The sequence below is a fragment of the Canis aureus genome, chromosome 34 (genome assembly GCF_053574225.1).
Source record: "Canis aureus isolate CA01 chromosome 34, VMU_Caureus_v.1.0, whole genome shotgun sequence".
NCBI classification, from domain to species: Eukaryota; Metazoa; Chordata; class Mammalia; order Carnivora; family Canidae; genus Canis; species Canis aureus.
Window position 1 is genome coordinate 1,882,706 of NC_135644.1, and position 27,222 is coordinate 1,909,927.

General features: G+C 41.9%; 1 protein-coding gene across 2 annotated transcripts in view; it reads right to left on the bottom strand.

The window, feature by feature from the left end:
* Positions 1-409: 409 nt before the first annotated feature.
* Positions 410-27,222, bottom strand: part of FAM171B (family with sequence similarity 171 member B) — a 63,210-nt gene continuing 36,397 nt past the window's right edge. For both annotated transcript variants that reach the window (XM_077883400.1, XM_077883401.1), the window contains exons 3-8: positions 21,117-21,209; positions 17,998-18,156; positions 14,970-15,140; positions 11,173-11,289; positions 5,409-5,532; positions 410-5,164 (exon numbers count right to left, since the gene is read on the bottom strand). In XM_077883400.1, coding sequence (XP_077739526.1) covers positions 3,820-5,164; positions 5,409-5,532; positions 11,173-11,289; positions 14,970-15,140; positions 17,998-18,156; positions 21,117-21,209 — 2,009 coding nt within the window. In that variant the 3' untranslated portion in view covers positions 410-3,819. The remainder of the gene's footprint in view (positions 5,165-5,408; positions 5,533-11,172; positions 11,290-14,969; positions 15,141-17,997; positions 18,157-21,116; positions 21,210-27,222) is intronic.

Below are 27,222 nucleotides of genomic sequence, written 5' to 3' on the forward strand. Positions count from 1 at the left end.
ACAGTAAAAACGTGAACTTTGGAGAATATGAAATACAGAGAGAAATCAAGTTTATTATATAAACAAAGGGTATGCAAATAATATTCATTTTGCCACCGGGAGTGTAATAATGGAAAAAGTAATCATTGATTATTTATTAGATTAAATGACAGTTTAGGCAGGAATTTTTTGTAGTTTACCCAAAATTAAAGAATATATTAAGGGGATGCCTGGGTGGTGGAGTTGGTTTAATGTCCGACTCTTGGTTTCCACTTGAGTTGTGTTCTCAGGGTCATGGAATCAAGACCAGAATTAGGCTCCAGGTTCAGCATGGGGTCTGCTTGGGATTGTCTCTCCCTCTCTCTATGCCCCTCCCTCCCCTCTAAAATAAGTAAAAAAAAAAAAAAAAAAAAAAAAAGCATCAAGGACATTTTTAGATTTATTATCTTTAATGAACTATGTTTAACATTTTACAAATCTTCAGATTGTTACAGTTTTCAGCAGTAAATATAGTAATAATGGCAATAAATACAGTGAAATGTGAGATTCCTCTGTTGAAATACAAAAGATAGAAATACTTAAAAACAAGAGGGCAATACGTCAACTTAGGGTCTGAGATGGAAATCAGCATGGTCAAATTCTTTACGGTGCCAATACATGGGTGAACGCAGGACTCATTCCCTACAAGTGAATACGAACTTTGAGCTTCACCTTTGTGGGAAGTTTTGAGGGACAGTATTTGACCCACGGATTCCTAAAACTCTGTATGTATTGATATCAGAGGATCCAAACACAGAAAGTGATCTGAAAATGATTGCCAAAGCAAAGAAGTGCTTTTATTCCTCAACATTTGTGACCTTCGTGGTATACTGCATATTATAAAAGGGCGTAAACCCTATACAACTGCATAAATGCCATAAAAATTGATTTTATAAAGTCTCAAGATCATAATATGTATTCAAAAATACATATAGCTGTGCTTTAGTAAACGAATCCATCAGTTAATTGAGGGATAATTTTGCTTTTAAGATATATCCAAAGTATATACAAAGGATCCACAAATGTTAACAATTTGTGATCAAAATTCCCAAGAGTTACATTTGCAAAAAACTGTTGGTTTTCCATTTAAAAATTTAAGAAAGTTGTGAATACCGTCGGCTTATTATTACTTGGGTTAAGAAAAAGTAGATGGCTTCAGCTTTTTAACAGGAAATTTGTGAACTACTCACAAACGAGAAGTTACACATTTTTGATCATTAAAAAAGGTAAATTGCCGATACTTCCCCATTGAGAACAGAATGTGCAGCGTATAAAAGAAAGTAAGATTTTCTCCTGAAACCAAAAAAATTTCTAGCAAAGACCCTGGGGATACATCTTCTCGTTTCCTTTATAGGAGAATGAGTACGTGGCATAGTTGAACGGTATACCCTTCTATCGTGTGTATTCCATTACCGAGCTAAAAGGTGGAACAGTTTTATTTAAAGGTGGGGAAAATATAAACTTAATATATCGAAGTACAACATTTTACTCTATAGTTTCTAGCTTCATTCCACCATAATTCATCAATATAAACTGGATCCAAAAAAAAAAAAAAAAAAAACCCACAAGCGTTACCTGCATGCAAAATTCATTGTTCCAACATGAAACGCGAGGTCTGTATTTTTTAATGAACAAAAACTGCACATCCGCTTAATTTGGCCAACAGAAAGAAAACGCACATTAAAGAAAGATGCTATCATATCCTCCGATAAAGCAAGTCTGTATCAAAGGCACTTCAGCAGAGCACTAACTCCGTAACCTTTTCCAAGTCATCGTCGTGTATGCCACTTTTAATGCCTCTTTCTGTAGACAAATAAGAAACCTCCTCCTCAAAAAACTAAACCTAGGTATTACCCCAAATATTTCTCTCTTCTATGGATTGGGTAAAATATGGCAAACTTTTACCTAGGTTTTTAGGTTCTTTGGGTTAATACAGAAAGGAGTATGATCTGACAGGTTTGGTGTTATAGGAAAAACTGAAGTAATTCTAGGAAAAAACTGGCTGAAGTCTACTATCCTGGGGGGAAAAAAAAAGCTGTTGTCTTTCATGGACTATCCAGGTGTAGTTTGACTAATGCTAATAGGACCGACGTTGATTCTCTCAACTTGTTGATGCGCCTTGGTTGTCTATGTTGAACGAACACGGGTTCCCATGTTGAATAGAAGAAGATGAGAAAGAAAGTCATTTAGTTTTACTTTTCCCCCCAAAGGAAAGGGGAAGCTGCTTCAGATATTTGCCTTCATGGACATCTTAAGGAAAATGGGATGAGTTGATTTTAATTAACAAAGAGCTTTATTTTTAGGACGTATGAATGATGACTCAGAGTTGAAGACAATTATAATTAAAAACAGCTGTTGAGTGTGTTCATTCTGAATCCTTTGCTATGGTGAAAAGGACATGAATATATTACTTCTAAAACTAGAAAGAAATTTGCAAATGCTAAAAGTGATTTTAAAAAGACTTTTTTTTTTAAGATTTTATTTATTTATTCATGAGAGATGCAGGGGGGGAGAGAGAGAGAGAGAGAGAGAGAGAGAGAGAGGCAGAGACACAGGCAGAGGGAGAAGCAGGCTCCATGCAGGGAGCCCGACGCGGGACTCGATCCCGGGTCTCCAGGATCACGCCCTGGGCCGAAGGCAGATGCTCAACCGCTGAGCCACCTGGGCGTCCCTTACTTCTCCATTAAATTGAAACATTTTCTAAAACATCTTTTAAGAACGTCAAGAGAAAAACATCTGGATACATACCTAATATTCTGAAGGTGTTTCTGAGTCTCAGGGAAATAGAATTTCTTTTCCTGCTTGTCGACATTAAAAAAAATAATAAATGTTTATTTCCTTTAGTTTCACGTGTTTTGTTAATAAACTGAAAGGTCTTAATGAACACAAAAGTATTAATTTTTTAAATGAAGTTTAAAAGTCTTTAAACAGGTGAACTGGGGGTGGGGGGAAGGAATAGAAAAAAATATCTTAAAGCTGATTTTAGCCTACATGTACCAGTGACTGTTAAATTCAAGATACGGTGTTTGATTGTTGTTGTTTTTTTTTTTTTTTTCAGATCGATAAAAGTTTTCCTTGACGGCTAAGCTCATTTCACTATAGAAGCAGGGAAAAATAGAAAATTCAGGATGACTTATAAGTAACAAGTTAACCCCTTATCATTTATCCTGTGAAGTCATATCCCAAACAACCAAAGAGCTGGTGTTTCCCTCTCTGACAACCGAGTTGCTTCTTGCCCATCTTGCAGGAGTTAAGATTCGTTTGGGGGGTGACACACATGCTGTTCACACAAAGCAGGGAATCGTGGTCGGCCTTTACATTCTAGGGCAACATCAATTCAAAACACGTGTGGTTACTTCCACCTGCAGGCAGAGGAGCACACGGGGCAGCGTTTCACGGCGACGCTGCCCGGAGCGCAGCTGCGGTCCCGAAGGGTCCGCGGGGGCAGCATCGAGGCAGAGGCCACCTTGGGAGCACACACTTCACGGTTATTCTTAAGAGAGGGCTACGTTGGCTACGTGAGCAACATCTTCAGAGAACTAACGTCTTGAAACTATTTTACATTTTGAACTCCTGGATCCTTCCAATTCACCCCGCAAAAATAAACGAACAGGCCAGAAAAAGCATCCCTTGGTATCTTCGTCTGTCATCAGTGAACTGCCAGTTTACTATTTACTCCCCTTGAGACGTGTCCAGGGCCCACGGGACGGCTCGGCCTCCACGTCCTCGGAGGCTCACCCAGCAACGTGCAGGAAGCGAGACCAAGTGAGGCGGCAGGGACACGGCCACCCTCGCGACGGGCTAATTTATGGGAATCAGGGGGCGTTCCTCCCGCCTCTTCCAGATATTAGTCTTGCTGTCTCTTTTGGCTAGTGCTGGTCTGCCCCTTCTTCTGGTGGGGGAGATACTGGCCTCAAGGTCTTCGACGGTGCCTCTCCTTCCCGGAGACTCCTCCCCGGGGTGTTCCAGGATGGCTCCACTCCCTGCATCGAGGATGTGCCTTAACGCTGGGTCCTCGGGGGAACACACGGTAGTCCCACTCTCACTACTGCTCAGGTCTAAATCTTCTAAGTAAAGGATCTTAGGCTGATGCATGCTCTTGATGAAAGTCTTCTCCCTCTCGAGCTTTCTGCTTGAGTGGTGCTCATTCATGTCCACCCCAGAGTCCAAACTCGTGTCGTTGCTCTGGGCTCTCTTGCCCTTTTTCAGGTCTATAAAGGAATGTCTCACTTGTGCGACCGGTTTTCCATCGAGAGACACAAACCACGCTCTGGGATGCGGGGACGGCTTTCCCCTGGACAGCTCCAGGAGGGTCTGCTCCGAGATCCCCTGCAGCTCTGATGAGAAGGGAGTCATCACAACAGCCTCGTTCAGCGTTCCGGGAACAGAAACAGATTCGAGTAAGCTGCTGGAATACCGGCTCCAATCGGAAGTCTGGGATGGCAAGCTCTGCTGGCCTTCCAGTGGGATCTTTTCTTCCCTGGCGTCCGGGGGCTGTGCATGAGAATGCACCGGCATTTTGGGTAATGTCTGTGTGAAACTCTCCCTACTGACCGGTTCCATCAACTGGCCATAGACCAGCTGTCCCTTTCGTGGCAAAGTGGCTGACTTGGCCGTAGGTAACTGCTCAGGAGTGGCGAAAAGGTCCGACGTTTGAAGGATGGCAATGGGTTGGCTGTAGATATGCATAAGCTGTTCGGGGATGTGGGAATGTCCGTATCCCTCTTCCTTACCTGTGAGATACCGCTTTTCCTCCTGAGCCTCACCTAGAGATGAAGCCAGATTGCTGTTAATATGTCTCGGCTGTTTGGACCCTACGCTGGGCTCCAAAGACTGTGCTGGGCTCCTCGAGTAACTGTTTGGATTGGCGGATAGAAATGAAACATCCTCATTGTAGATCTTAAAATTGTCCCGAGTCTTTACCATGGAAACTCTTTCTTCCGCTTCTGCCTTCAATGGTTCCTTTTTCTGAGGGCTATAGGAGGAGTTTTTGGCATTAAATAACTGTGACTTGTCCTCGGCTTTTAACGCGACTTTGACCGAACTGATGTGATTTATGTGTGTTGTTGAAGTTGTCTGGTCTCTCTTGAGTACTTCGAGTTTAGTGATATTTCTTTCTCTTTTCTGTGGAGTACCACACTTATCCCTGGAGTAGAAGAGGTGGCAAAAAGTGTTTAAAACTTACGGTCTAGAAGATTCATTTTTTTAAGAATCTCAAGATACGCGTGTATATAGGCAATGCCACTGTTGAGTCTATCCTCTTTTATTTCAATCTACATCTTGAAAAGATCCAAGTACTGACTTTCATACTTTGTGATTCCCAGAACACACAGACATGAGGCTGTAATTGGATAGTTTTCTGTGTTTATACATAGTAGTATTTTTCTTACCTGCAATAACAAAGAAGTACAGCAAAGAATCCAATGACAATGACGATTGTTCCTCCTAATATGGCTGTGAGAAACACCGTGTGGTAGGCAGTTATGTCCCTTGAGTCTCCATTTATACCTGAACCTAAATATTTCAATATAAACAAATGGAGAAAATACATTATTTTATTTTTTTTAATTTTTTAAATTTATTTATGATAGTCACAGAGAGAGAGAGAGAGAGAGAGGCAGAGACATAGGCAGAGGGAGAAGCAGGCTCCATGCACTGGGAGCCCGATGTGGGATTCGATCCCGGGTCTCCAGGATCGCGCCCTGGGCCAAAGGCAGGCGCCAAACCGCTGCGCCACCCAGGGATCCCAAAATACATTATTTTAGATCAAATTTTCAACCAGGTCCTATTCTGGGAAAGGCGTATGTGTACACAGTTGTGTTTGGTGGTTCCCATCCCAATGGCGGGCTTCCCTGTGGGTGGAACGTCTGTTCCCTACGTTTTGGGCTTCATCAGTTGACTTGTGCTCAATGAAATGTGAGCACCTTAACCAAGGCTGCATGACACGGCCCTGCCATCTTGCTGAGATCCTCTAATTATGGACAGTGTATCCCAAAGTGCTGCCCTTCCTTCAGCCTATACGTTCTGGAAGGAGAACAAATGATGCACAAAACCAGGCCAAGCCCAACAGTCTTGACATTGGCTTCCAGGCCAGACAGTGAGGGAAATTTGCTTCAGGAGGCAGCAAAACTGACCCAAGTTGTACGGTAGCAAAATATCTGGCAGAATAAAGTAGGAGAAAATATTTCTGTGCAAAGAGGTTTTAGAATAGAATGTTAGTAGGGAGGGTCGACTCATTAGCTATATGCAATTTATTATTTTTTTTGAAGATTTTATGTATTTATTCATGAGAGACACAGAGAGAGAGAGATTGAGAGAGACAGAGAGAGAGAGGCAGAGACACAGGCAGAGGGAGAAGCAGGTTCCCTGCAGGGAACCCAACGTGGGACTCAATCCCGGGTCTCCAGGATCACGCCCTGGGCTGAAGGCAGGTGCTAAACCGCTGGGCCACCCAGTCCTCCCAGCTATATGCAATTTAAAAATAAGTTATTTTTAAAGATTTTATTTGAGAGAGAGACAGACAGAGAGAGAGAGAGCACAAAGGGAGAGGGAGAAGCAGACTCCCCGCTGAGCAAAAAGTCTGACCTGGGGCTCGATCCCAGGACCCCAAGATCATGCCCGGAGCTGAAAGCAGAGACTTAACCAACCGAGCCACCCGGGAGCCCCTAAAGAGATGTTTTAAAGATACATTCAAAACAATTTGCCAAGGTAAGTAGGTAAGAAAGAAAGAATCCAAATGTGGGGGACTTGAAGGATTCGGGGTTTGCTCTTCCTTCAGCCTGGCCTGCAGATGGAGAAGACGCCACGCCGAGGCACAAAGGACCGTCTACCTTCCCGTGTGAGAATTTGGATACACACTGCGGCCGTCGTCTGCCGAACTGCAGTAAAGGCAGGTTAGTGCACTGGGGCGATCAGCTGCAGGCTATTAAAGATTCTGCACGTAAATAAAGGCAACTAATGAGGAGGCAGCCAGTTTTGGCGTCACCAAGACGGCCCCCGTGTACCACAAGGCTACCGATGGTTCTCAGCCCGAGCCTAGGACGTGCTCAGGATGATAAGGTGACGAGAACGAGGAGACAACTGGATTTCTAGCAACCTCTGCCGTGAGAAATGTCCAGAATGAGGCTTTCAGCTTCACCAGGGACACCAGGAAAGACTGAGGATCACAAGGTCTTCAGATCCTTTAGCTTTTGCATCATCCAATTTGATAAAAGTAAAGTACTAATGGGAGTTGTACGGGTTTGGGAGAAGCAGTGTTTGGTTATGCAACAAACTCTGGAGCCAGAATCCTAGGCTCACTCTTCTTTTTTAAGAGAAACTTAATAGTAAAGTTTAATTTTCTTTAAATATATACCTTTCTCCCACCTTCATCCCCCTCTGGGGAGGAACAGAAAGCGCCCCCCCCTCCATGCAGGAGACTTCATGTATAAAGCCTGATGTGGTGGGGAGGAAGGAGGAAAATACTACCGACAGAGGGGAAGAAGGTACGAAGGTACGTGGTGCTACCTTAGCCTTCAGACCCCCCGCCCCCATCCCCACATGATCCTTCAGCGCCTTGAGGAGCCTTTAGGAAACGTCCCTGGGACTTCACGTGAGTGTAGAGCAAGCCCTTCCTCTAGAGAAGCACCCGAACCCCAACATCACCACTTATTTCTCTGTAACTTTCTCCTTTTTTTTTTTTTTTTTTTCTTGGGCAAATTGGTGTCTCGGTTCCTGTCAGGTCTCACCTACGGGGGTTGTTGCAAGGACTGAAAAGGTAGCACAGGTGCTCAGCACATGAGAAGCAGCCGGAAGGTGTCCGCTGTAGGAACACCACTGCTGCTGAATGAAACTGGGAGGTCATGCAAGAACAGGCCACACTTTCCTACACAGCCGGGAAGTGGTAACAAAGGGCTCATCGTGTCTGATGGACAACCGGGGGCCGCGCTGAGCAACAGGGCATTCCTTCAAAGAGAAAAGAAAAAGGGGAACAGTTCTATCTGCAGATCCTTACTCAGGATCCAGAGCTGCAACGGAGTGAAGTTTGAGAATAAGTGGGTGAAACTCAACTTCTCCTAAGGGCACATGAACATATGTTTCCCCGACAGAGTGACGCTAACAGCTTTTCACTGCACAGGATTCCAATGGAAATGTGATGCTGATACTGTTGGGTTTCCCCCCAAATTTTATATGTATGACAATAGCAAAAAGTACGCATCTCCGTGTGTGTGTGCATGCGCGTGCGTGCCTAAAAAGAGAAAGGCAGAGAATTATATTTTCACTTAAATATATTTAAGTGAAATATATTTGAAAATGTGTATTTAAATGTGTATTTAAAAACAGTCGTAAGTACCTGTTTATTAAAGTCTACTATAGCAATCTATGAAAAACTACTTGATTTTAATTTCTTCTACTTATTTTCCAAGGAATTCTGTTCAAGATTAACTTAAAAAACAGATTTAGTATATTATCAACCGAATTTTAAGTAGCTCTAGCACAACAGACACTAGTCCATCGGAGGACCAATTTTTATTTTACAAAATGTGATTTTACTCATAATCTAAAATCGGGGGGGGGCGGGGGATATTAGAGATCATCATACGCAACTCCTCAATTTAGAAATAAGAAAACTAATATTAAGATGGGTAAGTACCTGTTTTCAAGCTCAGCCAGATATTTACTGGCAAAGCCAGAGCTACAATAAAGCTACCTATATTTCTAGTATAATGTTCATCTGACCGTGATGCACTTGCAGGTGGATTTTTCAAAAGCATCACCAGAAGCTACTTAATTCACATTAAATGGGAATCCCACACTTGCAGTTTAGTACTCTGATTCACACAAAAGCTCTTTTGACGTATAAGCTAACACAAAACTTCCACCTGCTTTAGAAAATTATTTAGCTTTTGTAATTCATAGTCATCTTTTATAAATTGGTTTCAGGTATATTTATATATATAAGAACTTTAATGTAATTTATATATATATAATGCAATTACATGTAATTTGATAAAATGTAATTATATGTAATACTATTACAGTATATGTATATGCAATAGTATATGTAATACTATTATATGTAATACATTTACAATATATGTAATATGTAATAATGTAATTATATGTAATTTAACTTTAATGTAATTTATATATGTATATATATAAATTATATATATATATATGAAATGCAAATGTTCCTTAGGTTATTTTAATAGAAGTGAAATCACTTGGATTTAGTTGAAGTATTAAATATTAATTGCTCTTATTCATCAATATTTCATTACAGTTGCAAATCTAGAATGAAATAAGGACAGACAGCTGGCACGACTGCAGGATATTTTGCATCATGAAGAACAAAAGTAACCACCCTCTGGTTTCTGAATAAATAATCTCATAAGCACGAAGTTCAAACAAAAACCGGGACAACGTCCCTGTTATGATCCTTGATCATAATGGTTAAGGGCTCATGTTTCTTCTATCAGAATACTAAATTTTGGTTTCACTGAAATAAGAAAACATCTCATTACCTGGCATGGTTTAAAATTCAGAGGTTGCCAATATAAAATGGAAAAGAAAAGAAACTATTAAAAAAGACATTTTCAGAAAGAACTGAGACCCTTCAAATTATTAACAGGCAGCCACACAGTTAGAGGCTAGAACGCTGCAGAGGAACGAACGTATGTAAAACGTCACCCACATCCTGGGTCAGGGGGTGCAGGGGGCTGTCCCCGACCAGCACAAAACAGCCAGGGTGCAGCTGCCTCTCAGACAGGAGCCAAGACCCTCAATAAACCAAAGGAAATTTCTTGACACGTGATGAAAGATGTAGGAACTGGGCGGGCCGGGGGGCTCAGTGGTTTAGAGCCGCCTTCAGCCTGGGGTGTGATCCTGGAGACCCGGGATCAAGTCCCATGTCAGGCTCCCTGCATGGGGCCTGCTTCTCCCTCTGCCTGTGTCTCTGCCTCTCTCTCTCTCTCTCTCTCTCTCTCTCTCTGTATTCTCATGAATAAATAAATAAAACATCTTAAAAAAAAAAAAAAGATGTAGGAACAACACACACATTCAACCCTCACTCCCCCAACGCTTCACTAAAGTGAAGGTTTTGCTTTGTTTTGTTTTGATAAATAAACCAACTCACAGGTTAAAGGAGAAAAGGAAAATGAGATAAAAGAGCAAGAAGATGCCGAAGGCTGCAAAGTGGGTTTAGCAAAGCCGGCAACAGGGAAAGCCAAGAAGCAACTCAGATGATGCCTTCGAGCGCCCAAAAGGCCCGTCAAGCGGTAGCAGGCCCGAGCCGTCACCAGTCCGCACCAGCATAGGTTAGAAGACCTTACGGCATGCGACGTCCGAGTATTTTGGGAGTTTGAGAGCTTTATACAACTCAAGATGCAAGTGTGATTTCCTTACGACAAATCCTATAGATAATCTGACAGCGTGTTAAATCCAGGAAAAATAAAATATTCATTTGTCCTAGAATACGAACAGATCATTGCCAGCGGACAAGTCTTAGTCTTCGCCCACCTTCAGTTCTGATGTCAGGCCAACCTTCACTTGGGGTATCACATGTCCTATCTTAAAAACAGTATGGGGACACAATTTTTCAACAGCCCCTACCCCAGGGGAGAGCTCAAGACCCAAGTCTAGGCCAACCTAATTCTTCATCCCTAAAACAAGGGAACAGTGTGAGGAAAAGACCGCAAAACGTAGTCAGCCACGTGCGCAGCAGCAATCTTGCAAAGACAGTCAAGGAGGCCCGCTGCCTTGGTTCCCTAGGACCCCTGCCTTTTAGAATCTAGTTCTTCAGCCTTCCTTGGGATCCTATGAACTCTCTATATCCTAATATATTTCATGTAATTATCCAAGATCTGTTCCTGTTGCTCGCAACCCAAGGCTCTAACTGATGTGGGTTGAATCCTTGGAAAGTTAAGACATTCGACTTGAACAAAAATCTATACTTTACAGATTCATCAGACATCATAGGTATAAAGGACCTTAGAGTTCACTGAGCTTAATCTTTTCCTAAAGCTGAGATCAAGAGACTAGAAGCTTTTCCTAGCATTATCCGGTTGGTAAGCGGCAATGTTTAGAATTAAAATCAAGACCTGGTGATATCAATTCCAGTTTGACTATGTGGATTTTTTTTTTCAAATTACTTTTGTTTCATCTTTACAGTACCTCTAGTTCCTGGAAGTGGAGCTGCTATCCAATAACCCAAATGTGGTGCATCGTACGTCCAAATTAAGTGATTATTATATGCCTTGACTGTTCCCCGGCCATGATTCACCCAAGCACCTAAAATGGCAAGTAAAAAATACCAATCAGTTAGATTATATAGCTTTAGCGCTGACAGATAGGAGTTTGCTGACGTTATGTATAGAATACTTTGTGGGACTCTTCCAAAAATCATGAAAACTCTGGAAATACATTATCATGGGATAATATACATTATATATTATATCATAATATATAATTATATCATAATACAGTGCATATTGGGGCGCCTGTGCGGCTCAGTCGGTTGAGCATCCGACTCTTGGCTTTGGCTCAGGGTTGTAAGATAGATCCCCACGTCAGGCTCTGCGCTCAGCGTGGAGTGTGCTTGAGCTTCTCTCTCTCTCCCTCTCCTACCTCTCCCCCATGTTCACACGTGTTCTTTCTCTCTAAATAAATAAGCAAAATCTTCAAAATATACATATAGTGCATATTATAATACCTACAATAGAATGGTTTGAATGTTTGTTATGACTAAAGGAAATAAAATCATTATAAATAAACTAAGAAAGGACACATATTTGGGAAAATCATGATGCTCTAATGTTTAAATTGGGCATATTGGGATAAGTCGTAAGGATGTGTATAGTGAAATCCAAATTTATGAGTAAGTGGTTATTTGTCACCTGTCCTGGAATTCTGATTAAACGCATAATGTTTGCTTTACAGTCTCATTAATTTTTTATTAAATACTCTTCCGGTCTATTACTGTGGGCATGGCTCTTTTAGAACCAGATTCTTAAGAATATTTTTAAAGATGCGATCTGATCTGGGGTGCTTGGGTGTCTGGGTCGGTTAAGTGTCCAACTCTTGGTCTCAGCTCAGGTCTTGATCTCAGGGTTGTGAGATCAAGCCCTGCATTGGCCCAGGGTGGAGCCTACCTAAAAAAAAACAAAAATCAAAAAAATAAATTATATGCTATCTGATCTAATAAAATGCCATCCATAGAGAAAAGAATTCAGTAAAACCCAGATCTTTCATAAAGTTCAGCATGACAAAGCTTTTTAGAAGTTCAGTGTATATTTGTACACTGGTTTATCAATGCACAGTAAATCTACAACATGTACAACAGTGTTTTTAATAAGGAAGACAAACTTGATGGAAATGGATCAACTTATTGGTTTTTAAACAGTCACATTAAAATTCAGCATTACCTATACCTGATAGATGAATTCAAAAAACTTGTTACTGGAAGGTACATTAGAGACAAAGGCCTTTGTCAGGATGAACAATCATAAATCAGAACTCAAAACAGATATTCTTTGAAGTGTTTTAAAACAACTCCTTTATTCAGCAAATTAGGAAACTCAGGCCCAAATAAATGATTTGTTCAGAATCACACTGCTGGTAAATGGACTAGACTCTGGGACTTAGAGCTTTTAATCTAATGATTGTAATATACTGTATGTGGTCGTAGACCCTAGTCCTGGCACAGAGCTTCTAAAATCATTGGAGTTTCCTTGTGATAAAAGATGGAAAGGGTGCTTCTTGTGGTTCCTAACAAGCCACTTTCAACCACATCTGAGTCTATATTAACCAGGTGATTTTTGGAAAGTCCCCTGGGAGGGAGGGGGGTGCTGGTTGCCAGGGAAACCCCGTGTGATTAGAGGGTTGGAACTTTCACTTTCAGCTCCACCCTACACACTCGGAGAGAGGAGGGAGATGGGCTGAAGATTAAGTTCAATCACCAATGGTCAATGACAATGGATCATGTCTATATAATGAATATATATAATATATAAAATATTATATATTTTATATATATAATATATATAAAAATCCCTGAACTACAGGGTTCAGAAAGCAGTTAGTCAACACGTGGAAGTGATGGGAGGGTGATGCACCCAGAGGAGAGGATATCCTTTTATATCCTTTAATAATAAACTGATAATCTAGTAAGTAAATTGTTTTCCTGTGAGCTGGTCTAGCAGATATCAAAGTTCAGGAGACGGTCATGGGGACCTCCAATTTCTAGCCAGTTGGTCAGAAGCATGGATGACAAACTGGACTTGCAATTGGCCTCAGAGGTGGGGGTAGGCGACAATCCTGTGGGACTGAGTCCTTAACATGTGGGATCTGATGCTAATCCCAGGTGGATAGTATGTAAATGGAATAGAATTTTAGGGCATCCAGCTCTTGGAGAACTGCTCGGTGTGAGAAAAACACGCCCTGCATTTGGTGACCGGCAGTGAAGTACTGAGTGCAGAATTGCACGGAGAGGAGACTTTTTCCCCTACAACTATCTTTTTTACTCATATAGTTTCCACTCTCTCTTAAAAACGTGTGTATATTATTATTCACTTTTTATAGCGAACATTTATTTGGATTTTTTTTTTTTTTTTGGTTTTGGGTTTTTTTGTTTTTTTCTGACTACCCTTCTAATTACAGTGAAATCTCATTCCAAATCTCCTTTAAAGGTTGATGGGCTCCCTATTTTCAATCCCCATTAGTGTGGGGCTCCAACACACAACCTTAAGCCTAAAAACCAATCTGTACCTTTTTTCTTTTCTTTTCTTTTTTTTTTTTTAATGAATCTGTACATTCTGTTTGCAGAACACAATGGCTGGTTCTGAGATGGGCATGAAAACTCCATTCTAAAACTGCAGTTAATCCAAGAGTTTGTGCAATCGCTACTAGGAAAGGATCTTGCTTTCCACTGGGCTTTAACCCCGGTGGGTATAAAAGCCTGAGCACTTCCACCCTTCTTGCCACTCTGAAGGCAAATCCTATCCCAGAAAGGTATTAACACGGAGGAAACAGATGAGAGGAATCAAGTCCTGTGAAACTGTCTGGGCTCTGTATCTTGACTCACCCAAAACATTTATGGAGCATATCCCTTTTTGGAGGGGGTTACAAGTAACTTAAAGACTCGCATCTTATTTATATAGAGACACAAGAACAATATCAAGAGAAGCAGAGGAGGAAAAAAGTACGTCTACTTAGGAGGCTAAACAACTCAGGGGTCAATAATGGTATCTGGGTTTTTTGTTTTGGATTTTGTTTTGTTTTTTTAAATAACCACTCTGTATCTTAATAACATGATGTTATTTATTTTCATGAAATTAACATACGTTTCTCGGATTGCCTTAACCAACCTTGTAGATACAAGTTCATGTTGCCGATCAAGATCCTGAGGGATTATGAGCACTGGGTGTTACTCTGTACGTTGGCAAATTGAACACCAATAAAAAAAAATTTATTAAGAAAAAAAAAGATCTTGAGGGATGTTTAAAAAGGCATGGAGGGAGGGGGGGGGCTGTCTGGCTTAGTGAATAGAGCACTTAACTCTTGATCTCGGGATTGTGAGTTTAAGCCCCATGTCCAGCATAGAGCTTTAAAAAAAAAAAAAAGGAAGGGAATGTGAGTAAATAATGCTATTTTTTAAATGTAATATAATTAATATCATTTTCCCCACAGTTACATTAATCAAAGCGGGCCAACTTTAGTCATTTTAAAGTGCTTAAAATTGCAACATTACTGATTTAATGCTCTACTGAAGATAAAACATTTAAATATAAATGACACATTTTAACATATTTTAAATAAGACCCCTTAAATTTTAAGGCTGTGATAAACATTAAAGGTTGCCAATTATACCTCAATAAAGCTGAAAAAAAATTTAACAGTAATACAGAAACATATTTCTTAGATCAAACATTCAAAAGGGAAATATTCAACACGTTTTCACGTAGCTTACATACCTATGTCCATATCAAACGTCCAGGCAGGTACGTGATCCCCTGCACTTACGCCATTTGTATGTAGAAGCGGGAGGGACACTTGAGTAGAGCCATCCACCTTTAATTCTTTTCCTCCGGAATATATTTTCACACATACTGCAGCAAGAGGAGTCAATTCAAGGCTTTCAAAACCTAAAAAGGAAGACGGTTTATTAAAACCGTATGTACAACAGAGGCTGTAGTTACATATTAATAACAAAGCAATACGGGCCTAAGATATCCAATTCCTTTAGTCACCTAGGGTTGCCCATTTCAGTATCACATAGATACTGGATCCTCATTAAAGAATTTTACAACATATCCTAAGTATAGGTTATACAACCCGACAAATCAATATAAGCCTAGAGACCTAATTCTTTCAGAGTCATGTGATTTAAGGTCACTGGAATCTAATTCAACGTTTTAAAAACCAACAAAACAGGGGACCCCTGGGTGGCTCAGCGGTTTGGCGCCTGCCTTAGGCCCAGGGCGTGATCCTGGGGTCCCGGGATCGGGTCCCGCGTCGGGCTCCCTGCATGGAGCCTGCTTCTCCCTCTATCTCTCTATCATAAATAAATAAATAAATAAATAAATAAATAAATAAATAAATAAATAAAAAAATAGGTAGATAGATAGATAAATAAATATTAAAAAAACAACAAGACGAGAACAAAAGCACATCTCACTAGTGTCCTACCCACAGGAAGGTTCTACTGTATCGCGTCCTCAAGGCAGACAGGAGCCTAAAACCCCATCTCTCCTGCCTCCGAGAGCATCTGCTTCAAGTCCTAGAACCCCAGACCAGGCCCTACTCCTCTGAGTTACCTTGTGTAAAACACATTCTCACTCAAAATGCAAGTTTTCATAGGCCTGACAAAAAATGAAACAAAATCAGCGATATCGTCAGCTGGTGTAAAGGTAATAAGCTGTGATACACTTCTGATTAACAGCATCACCGAAAGAATGAATGAAACTTGGACTCCTATGTGTTTACAGCATCACTTAGATTTCAGAGCTTGGAAATTGAGGAAAGTGGGATTAATAGACCTGGTCATACTGTTTGCCTAAGGTCTTATTTAAAGTATGATTATACATATGATTTATAACATGCCTTTTTTTTTTAAGATTTTACTTATTTATTCATGAGAGACACACAGAGAGAGAGAGAGGCAGAGACGCAGGCAGAGGGAGAAGCAGGCTCCATGCAGGGAGCCCGACGTGGGGACTCGATCCTGGGACCCCGGGGTCACGCCCTGGGCTGAAGGCCACGCTCAACCGCTGAGCTGGGCTGCCCATGGCTTTCTGGGGTGACTGCTTGGACTCCACCCCGACCCCCAGCTCCACGCCGTCAGTGTCTTCACGGGGTCCACGCAGCCGAAGCTGATAAGAGCACCACGCCAACACCACTTGGGATGAGGCCAACTCAACGAGGAAGGAGAGGAGGAGGGTACAAGGGGAAAAGACGACAAGACCATGAGAAGGAGGCCGCTTTAACCACCACATTCATGCTCCCGGAACTCCAGGCCTAAGCCATCCAGGACAGGACCACCTGCACCATGTGCCGCCTTAAACTCCGAGGAAAGGAGTGTTTTTGCTCCTGGGTGCACTAGTCCCACTCCCGGAGCCCAACGGGCACGTGCAGCAGGAGCTGCCATATGACACCATATGTCATAGGTGTCCATATGACCTGATGGACAGAGCACAGAAACACTCCCATCCGACAGCACTGCTCCAGAACTTTTACAATGTCAGCGGAACGCTCGGGATAACAGAAACGTCCCCGAATAAAAGCAGGTGGAAAAATAAAAAAAAATAAAATAAATAAATTAAAAAAAAGCAGTTGGAACGCTGGAAGGGAGGGCATCTAAGGTCCCCTTTTCACTGAAGCGAGAGTCTCGTCCCCATGAAGCCTCCGGGGCAACGTAAGCCTCCTCGGCCACACGGTCTGCGGGTCCCCCTCTCGCACACGGTTTTATTTGGAGCATCCTGTAACTCGCACCTGGAGAACTCCGGCAGGGATCTTCCATGGGCTTCCTCAAGAAGCTGACCTTGAGATGACAGCTTGGGGGTAAGTCCCCAGTGCTGAGGGGGTGGGGGAGCACAGCGAGCAAGAAGGAAGCCAGCAAAGGCTGTCCCAGGGAACAGACGTGCACTCTTTGTGCTACAAGATTTACAATATTGTAAGAATACAGTACGTAGCACGTAGGACACCTATAAGTGCTAATCGACTGTCACTGCTAAGGCTGCTGGTCCACAGGCTCTTAGCAGTTAAGTTTTTGGAGAATCAAAATTTAACACCATTTTTTAACAGGGTGGGGAGGCAACCCTACATCGTTCAAGGGTCAACTGCTCTAAAATACCTATATATCATTTTACTCTCAGGAAATATCAAATACGTCAGAAAAACTTCAAATATCAAATACAAATAGAAAAACTTCAAATTGCTTGACCTATAAACTTTTTTATGTCCGACAATTATTCATTAATAATTGACCCGGGGGGATCCCTCGGTGGCTCAGCGGTTTGGCGCCTGCCTTCAGCCCAGGGCGCGATCCTGGAGTCGCGGGATCGAGTCCCACATCGGGCTCCTTGCATGGAGCCTGCTTCTCCCTCTGCCTGTGTCTCCGCCTCTCTCTCTATGTGTCTATCATGAATAAATAAATAAATCTTTAAAAAAAATAATAATAATTGACCCGGTAAGACTGAATAGAAGGTCGGATTATCAAAACACGTACACGCTTCTTTCAATCAGATTTTCATTTTTTAAATACATCATTTAACTTGCAAAGTTATACAATGTATCACTATCGTCTATACCTCCTTTACCTCCTTTGGAAAGAAACATCCTGCACATTAAACTTTCCATTCACCCGATAGAAGGTATGCAGCGTATTCTGGTACAACTTTTCTTTCATTGGGTAAAAGGGAATCGCCTCCAAACATCTTAATAAGCAGCCCTACTACGTAATCTTCCTTGTGAATACAGAGCAGGTAAAAAATGAGATAATACCTGATTTATTGAGGGTAATTCCAGTTGTATACAGGAAATTGTCCACTTTCAAAAACTGTTGTAGGACTGTGAGATAGCCTGTTACGTTGTTAATGTGGTGGTTGTTGGGTAGTTTAATTAAGGCTTTTGAAAACTGAACACTTGGTTGAGATTTGGCATCTGGAAAAAAGGAAACTTCATTAACAAACAGACAAATGCGTATTAAGCAGAGCATCATTGCTTTAGGACGCCTTCACATCTCATAATTATCATCTTAGATTCAGAACGGAAATAAATAAGAAATCCTCCTTCCTTTAGATCCCACAAGGAACCTTTACCCGAGAAACCGCTTCATGCTCCTGCACAGAACTTCCCCCTTTTTTGGGGTGTCCCAGTAGGAAACCACATACTGACGTCAGCCCGGATGGTTCACTGGGGTCTCATTTCTGTCACAGGAGTCGAGTTAACGGCGCCTGCCAGAAAGGGCTGCAACCAACCAAAAACGGCAGGTATTCGATCCATAAATGTTATTTCACGTTAGTAACGTCAACCATCCTTTAATTGAACTCGGTGAGAATACTGATGCTTCCATAATCAATGCATTCTGAACAATTCAGGGCCAACTCTCAAATCATTAAAACTTATCAAAAACATCAACTATTGCTTTGAACCTAAGGTCACTTACTGATAAAGACAGAAGCAAAAAAAAGAAAAAGAAAAAAAGACAGAAGCAATCAGTTAAATTATTAGAATTTTAAATGTAAAGTTTCTAGTTACTGGACAACACATGATAAATGAAACATAAGATAATTTCTCAAAATCAGCGTATAGTTTACATACGAAGCTAGAAAAATAATACCTGGGAAATAAGGGCTGTAAATAGAAACAACCCATTTATATTTTTCTTGTTTGATTAAACTGTTTGAGGCTATAATCTTATACCTTCCAACCCATCGCTTTACAGATACCAACTACACCTGATCCTTTTAAAACAGGTGTCCTGAGTTTCACATTAATAGAGGCTGAGACATGAAAACGGAATGTAATTCCTGACCTTTCACTGGAATGGGAAAAAAAAAAAAAAGTCAGTGGACAAAACTGGAAGTGGATGGTTAAATCATCCCATCAACATTAATTTCGCTGCCACGGCCTTTTAATATCCCTATTCTTAGGCATTGCTTGCTTAAGTCCTGAGAGGTAAAAGGCCACGACACGTGCAACTTCCCTCCAAATGGTTCAGGAAAAAAGCAAACAGAGCCGAAGCACACCCAGAGCACGGATACACACGGTAAAGCAGATGGGATCAAGTGTTCTCAACGGGGGAATCGGAGTAGAGGGTCTACAGGGGTGACTGGTCTCTTATTCTTGCAACTTTTCTGTATTTTGAAATTATTTCTGTATTTGAAGCCATTTCAGATACAAAGTCAAAAACTTAAAAAAAAAAAAAAAAAATATATATATATATATATTATGTGCCTTAATTGTGCCGAAGCCCCCGATTTCTTAACAATTGAAAACACGTACACTAAGTGAAACGTGTGGCTAAGTTTCCCTAAGGTTCTGTACGTTCCTGAGGTTTCTGATGTCTCCTGCTCACTTCACCACAAATACACTCAAAACCTAACGCATTTTTCATCGTGCAAACCCGACACCTTTCTGGTCAAATCCTGGAAGAAAACATATAAACACTTTAGGGAAGATGAGGGATTGGGAAGGGGGTTTCCTGCGGGTAGACGGCCCTGCACAAACAGCCCGTCCGTGGCGTGGCTTCCCCCGGGCTCACCTCCCAGGGAGACGAGGCGGGAGGAGGAGGGGACTTGTAAGACCTCAAGAGGACGCGCCTCCCCGACAGGTGTCCCCTGTGGCCTCGCGAAATGCAGAGGGCGGCACGTGCACACGTGCGTACCCGCCTGTTTCATATATTCTGGGGGAATCACAGTTGGAAATGGGCTTCGAAGAGGACAGCTCGGGAAGGGGAATGCCTCAAAACCGAAACAGACTGCAAGGTGGGGGGGGGTGGGGTTTCCACCAAGGCCCAGCGGCTTGGCCCGCAGCCTCCCCTGCAGCCAGGGTCTGCCTCCTCCTCGGGGCTCCAGGCCCCGGCCCCGGCCCCGACGGCCACCGCCCAGCACGCCCAGCGGCTCCAGGTTCCGTTAAACGCATTAGGCTTCTAGAGCAGGGGAGTCGGTTCCTGTCTTCAGGAAATGACTCCAAAATTAATCATGCCCAAGTCTAATTTTTTCCATGGGATAAAGTATTTTAATACTTTTTTTTTTAACTTTTTTGAAACTTTAGAAATAAACGAGATAGCTTCTGAGCACGAGCCTTCCCAAGCAAGTCTTTTGGCCACGACACTTACTGGACTCCACTTCGAACATTTTCTGCCTCTACCGGTCATTCCTACTATGCTTTAGGCCTAACCATTAATTCCCCAATACAAAAAAAAAAAAAAAAAGAAAAGAAAAGAAAAAAGAGAAATCGTGGCCATCTGTAGAGGTTTTATACAAAGTGCAGTAAGAGTGACACGATGCTAGGGCCCCCCTAAGGACCACCGAGGGGGGCTGCGGCTCTTTCTCGTGGCTCGTAAAGCCAAACAGGAGGCGCGGCCTGAGCCGGACCCCAGGTAAGGCCCCGCTGCCCTCCCTGCGGGCCGTGCAGGGCTGTGCAGGGCTGTGCAGGGCAGGCAAGTCCTACCTGCTGAGCAGACACCTCGAGGTCTCGGGCCTCGGCCACTCGGGCGGCAGGTCTAATGCCAGAGGCAGGGACGTGGTGGCCGCAAATCCGAGCGCCCCAAAGTTTTCCCAACCTCGGTCACCTCTAGAGCCCTGGGAGCCGTGTGGTTTGGAAAGAAGCTGAAGCTGAGCATCTCTGCGACGTGTCCAAAAGCCAAACGTTCCCATTCAGGCAGGGGTGGGAGGTGGCGGTGCCCCAACGGCAAAGAGCGATCCCCGCGACACAAAGCCCCGTCCCCACCCCTTCAGACCGGCTTACAGCGGGGCCACCCAGCCCTGACCACTCGGGGTTTTCTCCGCGTCGTACCCAACACGGACTCGTTCCTGAAGCAGGACAGTCCCGCAACCGAAGGGCTCGCCACGGTCACCCGAAGGTCTTCCTTCCGCGCCCAGGAGTGTCGCACTTACCCGCTAGTTTTCCGGTGATTAAGACGGTGTCTTCAAACAGCCATATGTTTGCTTGGCTTTGCGGGAACAGTGAAAGAGTCACTGATGAATATACTGCAAAACAGAGCACAGTTGGAGTGTTTTACCAAGTGTGGGGGGCGCTGGGTTCAGAATGGTCTGTTCCGCAGCCCGAGAAGTGGGGGCAGGGGAACCTACAGAAACAAGGAAAAACAGGGGTAAAGTATGACAGGGGAGGAAAGGGGGGATACCACAAAGTGAGAACGAAAGGTCAGCCATCGCTCTTTTCTTTTACTAATTGTATTTCACTATTTCCTTTTACTAATTGCATTTTCCAGTAGTTGATAGCAAAGTGACTAACGATGTTCTCTAACCCCAGATATATATGGTCGGGTTAAATGCTCGAATAATCCTGAATAATCCTCTATTTCCTCCATAGTATAGCATGTATAGTATAGTATGATGTAGACAGTACTACATATACTATACTTGGTATTTCTTTCTAATGATTTAAAAAATAATCTTGGGGAAAGCCTGGGTGGCTCAGCGGTTGAGCGGGGTCCCCGGGGTCCCAGGATCGAGTCCAGTGTCGGGCTCCCTGCATGGAGCCTGCTTCTCCCTCTGCCTCTGCCTCTCTCTCTCTGTGTCTCTCATGAATAAATAAATAAAATCTTAAAACATAATAATAATCATCTTGGCTCCACAATCCAAGGCTCCCTGAGATAGACACCACATCCCGGGTTGGCTCTGTCAAACGTCCTGCCGGAGGGTGCACTGGTCTTCATCACGCAGCAGGTGTGCAGGCTCCGCGTTGGCCCAGCGGGAGAACAGGTTAACCCAGAGCGGGACAAAGGGTCCCGGCGACCACAGGAGGCCAGATGTGCCCCCAGAAAGAGGCACCCTCTGGGACCGGGGGGCTGACCTGGAATCACGAAATTATTTCAAGATTCATGAGCAAGAACAGATCATCTGAACTTACTACACGTGGGCTCTCGCTTGCTGGCTCTCCTCCATGCGACAGACGCCTTTAGACTTATTAGCAAGAAATTAACAGAACAAGTGGGTCTTGACCTTAGGACAGGGTAAGACCCACTTGCACGGGAATACTTTCACGCTTCAAGATCCTGCAAAGGGCTGTGAAGGAAACGTGGAAGAGAGGACAAGACACAAAAAGATACGCAGGGACGTATAATGAAATACCCCCTCTTCCTTCAAGGGGCAAAGAGGGCTGCCGAAGCGAAGCGTAATTTCAATTCAGGATGCGTTAGGGAGCCGGGAGGGAGGGAGGCAGTGGCTCGGGCCTCGGGAGGAGGGTCACGAGCGCCCTGTCCCACGCGCGGCCACTCTCTCCGTCACACGTAGCGTAAAGGGGGGCAGCCCTGACGGCCTAAGGTTACTAACCCTACAGAGAATCTTCTGAACCCCAGTAAAACGTACCCGTAGATTTCCCCTCACTGACAAAATGTGCCTCATCATAAAGGGAATAAATGTCCACTCTGGAAAAGTTGAGACGTACAGACAAGAACGCAAAGATAGGGATGGTCGTCACAACCCCAGCACAAAGACAATCTTTATTAAATACATCAGTATATGTTTTTCCTGGATTTTTTCCTGTGATTTTTTTTTTAAATAGTCACACTATTATATAGATATTATCTTAAATGAAAACGGGTGAAAATATCTGCGCATAATATGGTGTCCCTCAATAGAAACTTTTCCTAACATTTGCATGGTCACATACTTCATTTTCTTAAGTATCAAGACTTACTGAACCACTATACTAATATATATATATATATGTATTATATATAAAGATTTTATTTATTTATTCATGAAAGACACACAGAGAGAGGCAGAGACGCAGGCAGAGGGAGAAGCAGGCTCCATGCAGGGAGCCTGACGCGGGATTCGATCCCGGGTCTCCAGGGTCACGCCCTGGGCTGAAGGCGGCGCCACCCGGGCCACCCTATACTAATATATATTTAGTGTTTTCATTTTCGCTGTTATGGCAAAAAAAATAATAATATTTGAATCAACATCTTTGTGTACGAATATGTGTCAATTCTAATTATTTGTCGATCTGATTTTAGGACAGAGCCCCAGCAGTGGAATACTGGTCAATGGTCATGAAGATTCTGAAGGCTTCGGACACACATATCTCTGATTGTTCTCCAGGTGCTTTTGCTGACTTGTACTCCCACCAACCCGGCTTGAGAATGCCCATCATACCTCACTTTGTCAATACCGAGTATGTTCAACTTTTCTTAAACTTTTCTAAGGTGAAAAAACTCTAAGAAATAGGTATGTCGGGCAGCCCAGGTGGCTCAGTGGTTTAGCACCGCCTTCAGCCCAGAGTGTGATCCTGGAGACGCGGGATCGAGTCCCACGTCGGGCTCCCTACACGGAGCCTGCTTCTCCCTTTGCCTGTGTCTCTGCCTCTCTCTCTCTCTCTCTCTGTGTCTCTATGAATAAAAAAAAAAAAAAAAAAATCTTAAAAAAAAAAAAAAGAAATAGGTATGCCTTTAGTGTACAAATCTGAGACTGTTAGGAAAATAAAACGTTTTGTCACGTTTAGTGACAAATCATTAGTTTTTTCTTGTTTTGAACATCGCCAGGCCGATTTTGTCCATTTATCTCATTTAGCCAGGGCGTTGGGTGTTTTTTCACTAATTTGTATGAATTATTTGCCTATTAAGAATATTACTCCAAGGGGGGCCTGGGTGGCTCAGTCGGTGAGGCATTCAACTCTTGGTGTGGCTCAGGTCGTGACCTCCGGGTCCTGAGATCGGGCCCCAGAGTGGACACCAAGGTCAGCATGGAACCTGCTTAGATTCTCTCTCTCCCTGCCCCTCCCCCTCCTCCTGTGTTCTCACGCTCAAATAAATAAGTAAATAAATAAATAAATAATAAAATCTTTAGAAATATGTTACTCCTTATTGTTTCATATTTTTCCTTAGACATACTTCCTGAGATATAATTGACACGGAACTTATTAGCTTCAGGGGTACAACGTAACGATTCAATATTTGTATATGTGGCAACATGATCGCCACAGCGTCTAGTTAGCATCCACCACTATACGCAGGCACATTCTCCCCCCGTGATAAGAACCTCTAAGATCTACTCTCTTAGCAACTCCCAAATATACAGTATGGTATTATTAACTATAGTCACCATGCTACACTGTACCTTTTCTTAAAAATAGTGAAATCTACTTTTTATGATCTCTTACATTGCTTTAAAGTTTAAGTAGACCATCCTAATAAAAAAAAAAAAACAGTAGTTTTTATTTTTCTTATATTTAATATGATTTGATTTTCCACATTTGAACTCTATGAGCAATATATTTAGAATATAAATCCAAATTCATTTACTCCAAATAGTTAACCAAAATATCCTAACACTACTTACTGAATATTGAATTCAGCCTTTTCTCTCTGACTGATAATGGTACCTTATCATAGATTACATTTTCTAAAAAAAATATATATATATATATATTACATTTTCTTCTACATGCTACCATCTGATTTGTACCACAGTATCACAGAGTTTTAGTTGTGTAGCTATATAATATTTTAATTACTTGAAATGGCAAATCACCTCTAATAAATATTCTTTTAAAATTATTTCCAGGCATTTTTACACATTTATTCTCCAAGGAGTATCCTGCTACATTTTATTTTTTTTAAATGCATTATCTATAAATTAGGAAGAATTGAAACTTTTACAATATTCGGGTTTTCTAAAGAACTATAACATTTTGCCATTTATTTAGATTTTTAGTTCTTTTTTTAATTTTTTTATTTATTTATGATAGTCACAGAGAGAGAGAGGCAGAGACACAGGCAGAGGGAGAAGCAGGCTCCATGCACCAGGAGCCCGACGTGGGACTTGATCCCGGGCCTCCAGGATCGCGCCCTGGGCCAAAAGCAGGCGCCAAACCGCTGCGCCACCAAGGGATCCCTGTTAAGGTTTATCAGTAACATTTGGTCGTTTTATTTTCCCTAACACATGGTTATTTCACACTTTTTAAAGATTTCCCTGCATATTTTGTTTGTTCTTATTGTTCTGAGAGGCATTTCATGTCCCATAACTGGTAACTACTTCTGGGATATAAGAATGTGTACTGATTTGTACCAATGCTTATTCCACACTCAGTAATTCTGTCAAATTCCATTAATTTCGGGAGTTTTAAGATTCATGCTTTGTAATTCTCCAGGGATGTGATGATAACGGAAAATAGTAATGGTCTTGATTCTTTCTTTCTCATAGCCATTCCCCTTTTCTGGTCTGTTGATCTATTTTTGCTGATAAGAACTTGTATAATGTAAGATTATACGGACATCTGTGTTCAGCTTATTTTAGTAAGATCATCTCTAACATTTTACAGTTAAGTATGATTTTGAGATATTCGCATGTCAAGGAGATCTTTGTGGTCCTAGTTTTCACGGAGCTTTTTCTTAGGCACAGATGATGAACTCACGAGATGCACTTCAGACAGTTGTCGATGTTATCATCTGGCAGTTCCACTGGGATCTAATAGGGTGTGTAAAGTTAACAGAGTGACACATTTGGCATCCTTATAGTCCTGCAAAGAAGAAAGATCCTACTTGGTCTTAACAGAAAGCTATATTTAAATGTGGTGAGATTCTTTTTTTACTATTCTGTTAAGGATTTTTGTACTTAGAATATAAGTTAGATAGATTGGCCTACAGAGGAGCATTTGTGTATATGACAGAGAGAGGGCACATATGAGAGCATTTAATTTTGCACTACCTTTGTTAGGTCTCAGAATCAAGGCTGCACTGGTTTTATAAAATGATTTGGAGTACCTTTTTTTTTTTTTTAATAGCCTTTGAATCAAGCTATTTTTACTCAGAACATTTTATCCATGGCTATTGGCCTACCTCATCTAAAAACAACATAGTCATTTATATGATCGCAAAATTGTTTACTAGGTTTTTTAAGATTATTATCATCCAATTTGATAGGGAACCAATTTGATCAAAACCAATTTGATATGGTTTAAAAGATTTTAGAGGGTGGCCTGGGTGGCTCAGCGGTTTAGCGTCTGCCTTCAGCCCAAGGTGTGATCCTGGAGTCCCAGGATCGAGACCCGTGTTGGGCTCCCTGCATGGAGCCTGCTTCTCCCTCTGCCTGTCTCTGCCTCTGTCTGTGTCTCTCATGAATAAATAAATAAAACCTTAAAAAAAAAAAAAGTTTAAAAAAAATAAAAATAAATGAAAGATTTTATATTTTTTCTTCTTGTACTTCCCTATTTGTTCAGATTAACGAGATACACACGTAATTTATTTTATCTCAAAGAACTAGCATTTTGTCAACGATCTCTTCTTTATATTTTCTAATTAATGCTCATCTGCTTTTATCTTTATTTCCTTTTTCCCATCTTACTTTTGGTTTCTTTCATTATTCTTCTAACTTTCATTTAATGAATAATTGTGCTTGATGTCTGTCTTTAAAAAAAAAAAAAAAAAAAAACTAAAGCATGGAAGACCACGAATTCACCTCAGACATATCCCCACTAGATTTCTGAGTCATGATTTTATTAAATCTTATTCACATGAAGCTTGGTTTACCTAGTTCACTTTTTCATTTTCTTTCTCATTCTAAACTTGAACGATGTCTCAAGAACTCAAATGTTTCCAATATGAAACCAAATAAAGCATCTAAATCCTAATTTAAAAATGAATTAACATAACTAAACATAATTTAAAAAAATTAACCATCACAATTTTTAAAAAAAGCAAGCAAGCAAGCAAGACTGACTACCTCATGTATCACACTTCCAATCAGCCAGACCTACATTCTAGGATTACAGATCTATGGTCTGTACCTCCCAATATCCAAGCAGTCTCCCTAAGTCCTATTATTTCTTATTTTTCCCTCAAATTTATTGAGCTATAGCTGACATGACAGTGTAAGTCTGAGGTGTGCATGATGATTTGATAAGTGTTTATCCCGTGAAATGATTACACAATAATTACCAATCCTTTCCTCAGTGAGTCTCTTGCACTCACCTTCTCTTCATGCCTCTCTCGCATCAGGCTCTCGTTACCGTCCACCAGGAGCACAAGCAGGGCTTTGG